Source organism: Trichoderma harzianum (assembly GCF_003025095.1).
Source record: "Trichoderma harzianum CBS 226.95 unplaced genomic scaffold M431scaffold_1, whole genome shotgun sequence".
In the NCBI taxonomy this organism is placed as follows: domain Eukaryota; kingdom Fungi; phylum Ascomycota; class Sordariomycetes; order Hypocreales; family Hypocreaceae; genus Trichoderma; species Trichoderma harzianum.
Window position 1 is genome coordinate 1694237 of NW_020209249.1, and position 9993 is coordinate 1704229.

General features: G+C 51.7%; 5 protein-coding genes across 5 annotated transcripts; 2 read left to right on the plus strand and 3 right to left on the minus strand.

Moving 5' to 3' along the window:
- Nucleotides 1–206: 206 nt before the first annotated feature.
- Nucleotides 207–3571, minus strand: M431DRAFT_502623 (hypothetical protein). Its single transcript, XM_024918177.1, has 5 exons — nucleotides 3447–3571; nucleotides 3020–3330; nucleotides 1632–2949; nucleotides 742–1560; nucleotides 207–643 (listed from the first exon to the last, which is right to left on the minus strand). Exons 1-5 carry the CDS (start codon nucleotides 3520–3522, stop codon nucleotides 411–413), a joined length of 2757 nt encoding a protein of 918 aa, XP_024780162.1. The 5' UTR covers nucleotides 3523–3571; the 3' UTR covers nucleotides 207–410.
- A 486-nt stretch (nucleotides 3572–4057) lies between these two features.
- Nucleotides 4058–5704, plus strand: M431DRAFT_12410 (hypothetical protein). The gene is made up of 2 exons (XM_024912213.1): nucleotides 4058–4623; nucleotides 4714–5704. Exons 1-2 carry the CDS (start codon nucleotides 4332–4334, stop codon nucleotides 5514–5516), a joined length of 1095 nt encoding a protein of 364 aa, XP_024780163.1. The 5' UTR covers nucleotides 4058–4331; the 3' UTR covers nucleotides 5517–5704.
- On the plus strand, nucleotides 5582–6088 carry M431DRAFT_183178 (hypothetical protein). The gene has a single exon (XM_024913151.1). It carries the CDS (start codon nucleotides 5721–5723, stop codon nucleotides 6054–6056), a length of 336 nt encoding a protein of 111 aa, XP_024780164.1. The 5' UTR covers nucleotides 5582–5720; the 3' UTR covers nucleotides 6057–6088.
- M431DRAFT_183382 (hypothetical protein) lies at nucleotides 6089–9481 on the minus strand. Its single transcript, XM_024913155.1, has 5 exons — nucleotides 9201–9481; nucleotides 8224–9136; nucleotides 7770–8135; nucleotides 7469–7698; nucleotides 6089–7400 (listed from the first exon to the last, which is right to left on the minus strand). The coding sequence occupies exons 2-5, from the start codon at nucleotides 9024–9026 to the stop codon at nucleotides 6121–6123; spliced, it is 2679 nt and encodes an 892-aa protein (XP_024780165.1). The 5' UTR covers nucleotides 9027–9136; nucleotides 9201–9481; the 3' UTR covers nucleotides 6089–6120.
- Nucleotides 9197–9383, minus strand: M431DRAFT_502628 (hypothetical protein; the record flags this gene model as incomplete). Its single annotated transcript, XM_024918178.1, has 1 exon — nucleotides 9197–9383. A coding segment is annotated over one exon (187 nt), but the record flags the coding sequence as incomplete, so codon positions are not given.
- Nucleotides 9482–9993: the final 512 nt, after the last annotated feature.

Here is a 9993-nt window from a genome sequence, read left to right on the forward strand (position 1 = left end):
TCATCGTGGCTGTTGCCACCACACCAAGGCTCAAAAGAGACAAAGTGTCCCAGGCATCTCGTCATCCATTCAAAGCAGCCGTCGCTTTGCCTTGCAGTGAAAGTGCTAGGTAGCTAACCTGGATCGAGGTTGGCTGGCCAAGGTCCAGATCCGGATAGCCTAAATATACGACAAAGTCACTTAGCGAACTGAGGGGACGTGAAAAGATGCTTCGTGTCCTCAACTTGGAGAACGTCTCATGCAGTCATCATAATCACTCAAATCTTCTTAATATATATCGATATATCGAACTGTTTTGCTTGCCGTCTACCACGTGAGGCCGAGAAAAAGAAACGAGAAAAATAAAACTGACAGAGACGTTTGTCTAACCACCGATACATTATTGACCCTCAACGCCAGCTTCCCTACATTTATGCCACAGATGCAATCACAAGAGCCGCCACGCCCTCCTCCTCGCCTCGGACTGTAATCTTTGTCGTAACACCGGATTTTGACGAGTATGCCATGCGAATGTTGGCCACCACTCTGCCGCCGTTGACTGTCTTGCCCAGTAGCTTGAGCGTGTGCGTGCTCTGGTTGACGGGGACATCGGTTCCCTCGAGGGGCTGCAGGGATAAGATCTTGGCTAGCTGCTCGGTTGCCTCTGTTTGCCTCATTATTAGCATGATGGGAAGAAAAAGAAACGTGGAATAGGGAGTATGTAGAGATGATATAGCAAAACGCTAGGACAAAAGGGCTTACCGGCTATGCTCTTCATGCTGCTCAGCTGCAGCGTCTCCTCCGCCTCTTCTCCTGAAGCGCCAACCTGCTCCCAGATATGGTTGAAGTTGCCAGCATATGTAGGAATGACGTAGTCGCTACCGCTGAGGTCGAATTCTGACACCTCGTACTCATCATCGTAACCGGTCTCTTCGGGCTCGCCCGTTGAAGGATCAATCTCCTTGCTTGTAAACTTGAGCACGTTGGAGAACGTGGAAACAGGCAGTGACGTCTGTCCATTGACCTTCTTGAACGCCACGTAAACCTTGCCCGGCTCGTTTGTCGCCAGCTTCTCGGCCTGGATGATGAATACCTCCTCCAGGTCCTCCTCGTCTGAAGGAGATGCTACAACTGACACGTTTTCAAGGACTGTGTCGGGAAGAGTGTTCTTGACCTCGTATTGTAGCACAATGTGCTCGTTGAAAATGTGCTTGACCACGCTGACGACGTATTCGGTTTCAGCCTCGGTAAGCTCAACGACAGGCGATGACTTGACCACGCTGCCAAACTCCTTCATTTCGGGGATCTGCATCAGCTCCTGCGCGTATCGCTGTGCCTGGGCGCTGGCAGAGGCCGCAGCCTCTGCGCCGCTTGTTGGCGTCTTGGCTGGGCCGGCCTTTGGCGCCTTCAGTGTGGGAGTTGTAGCGGTAAGCTTCTTGGTCCTGTCCTCAGCATCTGCCTGTTCTCGGGTCACGACAGGGATTTTGGAGATGTCAAACGGCACGTCGAACGCAGACTTGTCATCTGACGTGACATACAGAACCAGCTGGTGTTCGAAGAAGGGGAGCGAGAACATGTTGTCTGTGGAATTGAACGAGTCAGCAGCTGCGGCCGATCGTTGTTAATGTTATACAAAGAAAAAGGAAACTCACCATTCTTGACAAAGTTTCGAGCCATCTCGTCATCCTCTTCGGCCATCAGCTTCAGGTTCAAGGCGGCTCGATCTCGAACCTCGTCATCGACGTCGTCTAGACAACGCGTGAGCAGAACCTTGACGCTGCTCTTGACGTCGGGATCCTTCTGGCCAACGCCAAACTTGGCAAGAGCTGTGACAGCAGCGGCGCGGACAATGGCATTTTCAAGGACGACGCGGTTGTAGATGTAGCGAATGTACTTGGTAGGCTGGGCGGTCTTGGGGCCCTCGAGACCGATGAGGTGCAGGATGCGGACGGCCAGCTTGGTGAACTCGCAGTCTTCAATGAATTCGCACAGGTGGGCAAGCGCATCCTCCTTGGAGTCAGGGACGAACTTGATCAGATCGAACATGCTCTCCACAACGGCGCGCTTAAACTCGTAGCCACCCTCGTCGCGCAGGATGCCGCTGAGGAATGTCAGCATGCCGGCCTGCTTGCTGGGGAACTTCAAGCACAAGGTGCGGATGGCCTCGACAATGGTGATCTTGAACTCGTCGGTGATCTCCGACATGAAGCCCGAAATCTGCTTCATCAGCCTGTCTACGCTAGCCTCGTTACCAGTCTTGAGCAGAGTGGTAATGGCAAAGGTGGCAATGGACCGGTTGGAGTTTGAGATCAAGAGCTCAATGTCAGTGTTGCAGACGCTGACGGCGTTGGGGTTGAAGGAGGCGAAGCTGTGGAGGATTCGCAGGGCGGCAAACTTGGTGACGGCGCGGGGCGAGGTCAGGAACAGCTGCAGGACATGGACGGCCTGATTGACCTCGGCGTCGGTGACATCGCGCATGTCACAAATGGCCTTTGCGGCCTCAAAGTTGACCATTTCGCTCTTGTGTCGCAGCCAGCCGTCGAGAAGCTGCATCATGGGGCGGCGAAGCGAGGGGTCCTCTTCTGCAAGCTGCGCGGCCAGTCGGACCAGCATCACGGTAGCAGCGGGGCTCTTGACGGCCCCGGCAGCGCCGAACTGCTGGACCATTTTGACCAGGGCCATGCGGTCGTGCGAGCGCATCTGGTACAAAAGGCCAATGGCATGGTACTGAGCCATTGTCGAGCTGTTCATGGGCAGGGAGCCGCTGGAAGTAGAGAAGCCGAGAGAAAAGCCACCAGAGGACTTGGAGGAGGCGGCCGCCTCCTGAGTCTCACTCTGCCATCGTCGCACGACATCCCTAGCAATCGGCAGCAGGTGGTAGGATGAAACAAGCGCCGCAGACGAGACGGACGGGTTCTTGTCCACAATGGCGGTTTTCATGACACGCTCAATGGCTTGCACCGTGGTGGCCTATGTTGTTGCCTCACTGTTAGCAACTCGAGGTCAAAAGAGCTTCCAAAGGCGCAGCAATAACACCTACGTCGATGATTCGGCACAGGGCACGGATGGCATTGGGCCTGTAGATTGCGTCGCTGCTGCCGCCGGTGTCCTTCATGACGGTGCTAGTCACCATGATTATGTCCTCGGCGGAATTGGCCAGCTCCTTGATGATGAGGAGCACCATCTGTCGTAGGCTGGCGTCCTTGTTCTGGAAGAGCTTCGAGATGCCGAAGAAGAGGGTAGTGGCTTCATTTTTGGGGAATGACTCGCCCGTGTAGAGGAGAAGAGCGATCTTGGTCAGAAGAATGCGGCATCGTCGAGGCTGGATCGGAGAGCTGTTGAACAATCGAGCTGTGTGCCTCCGAGTTTAGCTTGGAGCTTGGCCACTTTGCCCAAAGGTGTCTGAGACGGTGGGGGATGGAGGTGGGAGTAGAGAGATGCAGGCGCATTTGCAGCGGAATTGTTACCTTCTTGGAAGACCTGTGTCCGGTCTACCTTGACCAAGCCCAGGTCGGCATCCTCGTCCTTTTTTCCGTAACTCATCGTGGGCGATTTGGTCGGAGAGGATGTTGGTGATTGGAGTCGTGGCGGTTTGGCCAATGTCCCAGTAGAGCCACGTTAAGGCTCAGGGATGAGAGACGATCGTGCATGGTCACGTGATGGGGAGGCGCCTTGCCGAAGATGGTCCGCGAGTGGCTTACAAGAGGTACCTTGACAAGCTTGACAACTTGAATAAATCTTGTCATGTTGCTTGAAATGGATCGTTGAGAAGCTGTCTGAGTTTGTCGAGTCTACAAGTTTGATGGCACCAAATCGGATTGCGAATGGTTGCACATGGAAGCCCATCCATGGCCATTTACCCGCATGGACCCTTTTGCGTGGCAATTGCAGAGGTACAAAGTCACTAACATGGTACGAGATGTGCATCATGGATCAGCTTGATAGAACGATCCACCTCTTGATTTTATTGGTTTGCATTGGCTGTAGAGAATTATATGTTACATCTCATGTCTAGTATATTTAACATTTCATCTCAAATTTCTCTTTCATCTCATATGGAGTCGTCTCTGGATGAGATATAACACTGTACGGCCTGCTTCATCCAAGACCCACCAACCCCTCGGTGAGGCAACAAAAAACCCCCAGACGCCTCACCAACCGCCATTCCCCAATTATATCCCCTAAAGGCTGACATCATTCGCTGCTAGTAAAACTCACTGATCCTCCTCAGGTACCGGCGAATTTTCCATCCTCACCAACAAACAACAATCTCCTCTCCCCCTCCCTGTCGCTTCCTTCTTTTCGAATTCCCTCTAGTTATCCCTCTTGTCCCTCAATCGACATTCACAGTGATGAAAGTGCCTACGCGAATACCCCGCCAGCTGGCATTGCCTCGCCCGCAATTCGTCCGGCCCTTTCATCAAAGCATCGCCAGAACCGCCAATGTCGCTCCGATAGTCGGTACTGGACCTCCCCCGGATCCTCCCACCCCGGCAGTCCGAAATGCTCAGGAACGTTTGGAGCGGCGAAAGAAGCACGCCGAGCTGCTGAAGATGGCTAAGGAAGTGCGAAGCGCGCAGGACGGCAAATCGAGCGGCGTGGCTAAGAGATTCTGGAAGGAGGTGACTATACGAGAGGTTGACGGTACGTTGCTTTACGAGTGTCGCAATTAACACTTGCAGCCCATGTCCGCTCTGGATTTATCGGCGTCAATCTAATGTCATTGGTTCACAGGAGCATTGCAAGTCCATCTCGACGCCCGGCCTTTGCGACACCCCAACACCAAGGCCATCATCCGAGTGCCGCTCTCCAAGCCGAACCTCGCCTCTGCGCTGGCCCTCGAATGGGACATCCTGACGTCCACCCAGCAAGCTACCAAGCAGCACCTCATCCCCCTCACGAGCCTGATCTGCCGTGCTCTCGACATTCTCGACGATGACGCATCCAACAGCCCCGAAGCCACCAAGATTCGCACAGCCATCACCCACACTGTCCTGCGATATCTGGATACAGACTCGCTGCTGTGCTGGGCACCTCCCGCGGGCCCTCATGATAGGAGAAATGACGCGGGGGAGAGTCTAAGGGACGTGCAGAAGAAGGCTGCGGAGGAGACGGTCAGCTATCTGACGACCAACGTGTGGCCCGGGATCACCATTGAGCCCGTGCTGGATGGCCACTCCATCATGCCGAGAAAACAGAGCGAGGGCGTCCGGGAGGTAATTCAGGGATGGGTCATGGGCCTCGATGCCTGGGAGATTGCCGGACTGGAAAGGGCAGTGCTTGCTGGCAAGAGCTTTGTCGCTGCAGCAAGAGTTGTCGCCGAATGGAGCGAAGGGTCTGTGGGCACTGGCCATGCCGTGCCAGTTGGGCGCTTTAGTGTTGAACATGTCTCCAAGGCTACGAGCTTGGAGGTGGATTGGCAGGCCGAGCAGTGGGGAGAGGTGGAAGACACACACGACGTGAACCAGGAAGACGTGAGGCGGCAGCTGGGCAGCGTGGTTCTGCTCGTATCAGGCACTGGTAAGCAGCATTACTGAGAGAAGGGCTGGGAAGAGAGGGCAGAGAGAAATGAAATGAAATGCATGGCATGGCATGGCATCGTATGACACGGCATAGCAAATAAATGGTCTTGATGGGTGGAAGATGCAAAACTACACTGCACGGGAAATGTACAACAAGCAATAGAATATAAATAAACCCCAAATAAATTAAAGCAACTAGATACACACTATGGCAATTGCATGCCAGCAATTGCCTACCATTATAGATACATTGGTGTTTTCTGTATCTGTCGCCACCAGGGGGCCTCTCATTTTGTCCTTTTTTTTTTTTTTTGCTCTTGTCTTTTTTATTCCTTTTTTTCTTTTCTTTTTCTTTTCTTTCCTTCTCTCTTCACATTTTGCATTCTATACCCACCCTTTCCTTTTCATTCCCTTCTCTTTTCGTTATCTTCTCTTTTCTTTCCTTCTCCCTTTACATTTTACATTCTTTACCCGTCCTTTCCTGTTCATTCCCTTTCCTTTTCTTTTCCTTTTCCTTTTCCTTCCCTTTTCCTTTCCCTTCCCTTACCTTCTTAGCCATATATTGAGAGGGGGCCTCAACCTATTCATCAGGTGTCCACTCTTGAGCCCACGGATATCCTCAGCTCTGTTCATTGCAAGCCATAGATGCGTCGTCATCAGGGCTATAACATGCATATCTCTTAGTAGATGGCTGGTAAAATACCTGTGTCTCCATTCCAGTGCCATCAAGGTCCTCCATGTTGCCATAATTAGCAAGGTTTGGGTTGGATGGCGATAGACTGGTCATTGTGCTGGAAGACGAAGGTGTCAAATTGTATGCCGACATATCTGGCCACCCTGCTCCATTGAGATTCGCGGATTCTTCAGTGTAGAGAGTTGCGTTGGGGTCGGAGAATGCCGTGTAGGGACTTGTGTATGGAGCCGGCGCAACGCTCGAAAAAGTTGTGGTTGGAGCTGTTGTCGAGTTCGTACCATTAGTATGAAGCAATGCACCAGATTCTGAGGAAGGTGCATATGGAACCGTATTCCAGTGTGAAGAGGTAGCATAGGGTGCTATGGTATACCCTGAAGAATCTGCAGATGTAACGGCTATCGAGTTTGAAGCAACAGTATAGGAAGCTTCGGCAGACTCTGGAGCAGCAGGTTGAATCATGTTTGCATCCCAGGAGAACGGGAAATGGCCGCTTCCTGAGCTGGCAGATACCGGATAGGCAGTAGAAGCCGGACCATTGAAAGGCGGGACTGCGCCCGACGCCCAGGGAGCTGTGAATGGAGCTGTATTAACGCTCGATGAAGCTGTAAACGGAGGAACAGTGCTCGCGTTTGGTGGTGGGGCATAAGGAACTGCATTATAGTTTGCAAAAGTCGCATTGTCAACTAATCCAGATCTCGAAGAAACCATTTCATTCGAGGCTGAGGACATGGTGGTCATATTTGCGGAAGCAGCCGACGCTGTGAAGGGAGCTGCATTCAAGCTCGAAGGACCTGCATATGGAAACACACTCGGGCCCCGGTTCGGATTCGAAGCGTTCAACGGAGCATTGCTGTTTGAATTGGGATATGCCGAGTGTGGAGTGCTTCCGGGTTCCAGAAATGGCGAGCGGGGATTCACATACTGCGAGTGAGGTGCCCTTTGATAGCTCCAGGTGACAGCGGGAGTTGGCAGTCTAAGCTTGAGGGTATCATATTTGTTTTCAAGCACACGGACTCCGGCAATACGCTTGTTCACACCCCATAAAAACCGAAGAGCCTTTTCGTGAAAGTGATTGTCCGTGGCCCCATAGCCGAGCATATATTGACAAGAGTCCCAGGCTTTCTCGACGAGGCTTACCTGGACGTGTGACCATAGTGTTTGCGATGTCTGAGCCATGATGAGGACGAGGCCTGCAGTACTGGTATCTGTTGTTCCGTCTAAGTTAGCTGTCTGCCAATGCGGGAATATGAAGAGCTGAGAGAGACAGGCTCACGGTATGGACTCCACCACCACTCTCTGTTATTCTTTATCTCCACTAGGAATATCTTGTAGAGAAAATCGATTAAACTTATCGCGGTGTTGACACAGCTCATCACATACGTGAGAGTCTTATCCTTGACGACAGGATCGATCTTATGTGTTATCGACTTGGTTTCAAGATATCCGTCTATGCCTATATGCATGAGAATTGGGCGGAATAGCATGGCCCGCAAGTGCATGAAGCTTTTAGATAAGTAGCATGTGTTAGTCAAAACTGTCATGCCCACCATTGACCAACGCTGCAGTATGCTTACTTGGCATTTGAGGTTGTCTTTGGCTCATTAAAATTGCCAATGCGAACGTATTCGTCTGGTAAGCCCGAGATGCCCCAACCGAGCTCCTTGGGCAGTAACTTGATGAATTCGCGGAGCTTTTCGCGTAGCATAGGAACAATCGTGGCATATTGTTTATATAGACCCTCTGTAAATGGTTCCAAGACTGGCTCACGAGTTTTGCGGATGTCCTTCAGAATCTTTTCCAACTCTTCTGCACGGATGACGGAATTGATGAAGAAGCTGAAATCTACGCTGCCGGCGGGAGATTGATAGCGACGGGTAGCGAGCGGAGACTTGCCCATGCCGGAGTTCAGGGGCAATTGGGAGTTTCTTGTTTGAGAAAACCTGAAGACGAAGGCGGATTGTCAGCAAACTGTTAACTAGCAAAGGGGGAAAATGAAAAGAGGAAGAAGATGAAAAAGGAGATGCCTACAGATTCATCATTACACATCCGTACCAAGCCTGTCTGTCGGCATCATGAACACCTTCTGCAGCGGCTGTAGGCAGGTTTTTCTCGTTGTCAATTCCTAAACATTGTGCGATACGATAGGCCAGTTCAGCGGGAATTTTCCTTTCGTTTCCCTGAAGATTGGAGCTGTTGAGAGCCACGGCGATGATGAGTTGGGTCTGTACGGCTGCCAGGCAGCTAGTCTCGAGAAGTTCCTCCGTCATGAAGAACTTTGCGCATTTCCAGAAAATGCGGGAAGCAAGCTCTTTGTCTTCTTGTTCTATGTTCGCAAAGTAGACAGCGTGCCAGAGCATCATGAAGAGAGAGCATTGAAACAGAGGTGTCGTAGGGTTGGACTCATCTGAGCAACCGAGGCCAAGATAGGCCGATGAGACATCCGATTTGGTGATGAGCATAAAGAACTTCATCACAACATCCGTAAATTGGTTCATGTTGAAAAAAGGGTATGTGAAGTAGACTTCGTGGCGGTAAATTTTGAGGAGATAGATGGACAAGCTTCGAGGTGGCATGAAGAAGGGTGCAGTAGAGGTAATAGGAGGATTTGTGACGAGTACCTCCAAGTGAATCAGTTCTTTTTTGGTTATTGGATCCAGCTTCATAGGAATACCGTCTGCCGCTCTGGATATATAGCAGTAGCTGGTCTGGATAATATACAAATAATTCCCCGCGTTGGTAGGTGGGGGTCCATACGCCTTGAGATGGGCTTCCATCTGAGGATTTTCCGATTTTAGAGCCGCTGAAAGACTCTTGAGTAGTGCACAATCCATGGTTACCTGGGGATTCTCAGTGGTAGGGGCATTCGTGGCTGCTGGAAGCTCCGTGGTTGCCGAAAGACTTGTGCATGTTGGGCCACTAACGGCCGAAGAGCTCTCGTTTACTGACATATTTGTGAGTGCCGGACCTCTGGATACTGGAAAAGTTGTTTCTGGCGTGGCACTCACGAGTGACGGAGGATCATTATCGGCAACTGGAGAAGTTGTGCCTCTTGTGCTATCAGCATCTTCGGGAGGAGTCGTGGACGGCGCCGAGATTGTAATTGAAGGAGGGTTGGCTGCATTTGAAGAACTTGTGGCAGCTAGAGATTCTCCTCGTGCTCTGGAATTTTCAGATTGCGAAGGAACCATGTGTGCCCCGGTATTCATGGCCGGCCGCTGCCTTGGACGTGCTGCTGTTGGAGGTCTCTTCCTCATTCGGAGACGATTGACCTTAACCCTTGGCCGGATAATTCTAAGTGGGATGGGAGTTCTCATCATTGGGAAGCCCGTATCAGCGGAATCATCCATTGCGGCAGAGTAAAAGTCGACTGATTGTGGGACTATATAACTTGGGTCAGCCGTAACTGACACCCAAGGACCAACTGCCGAAGGAGACATGGATGTCGAAGGACCCTTGAAAGTGGGAGAAGCCACAAATCCTTGCGGATTCGTGACTGTCGGAGGACCCATGCTTGCTTGAGGGTTTGTAGTTGTTGAGGAGCTCATGGAGGATTGACCCATAGCTGTTCGAGGAGGCATGGTTGCTGGAGCCGTGAATGCTGGAGACGCCATAGACGAGGCAGAACTCAAGGATCTAGGAAAGCTTGCATAATATGTGTCTGGATTCACGGATTCTCCTATGATTGCTGGAGCATCCATAGGTACCGAAGCATGTATGTTGCTTGCCGTAGCGGCCATGTGCGTTGCATGGCTCTTGGCTGCTGGAGGACCCATGAGTGTCGACGAGTCCACGGGCGTC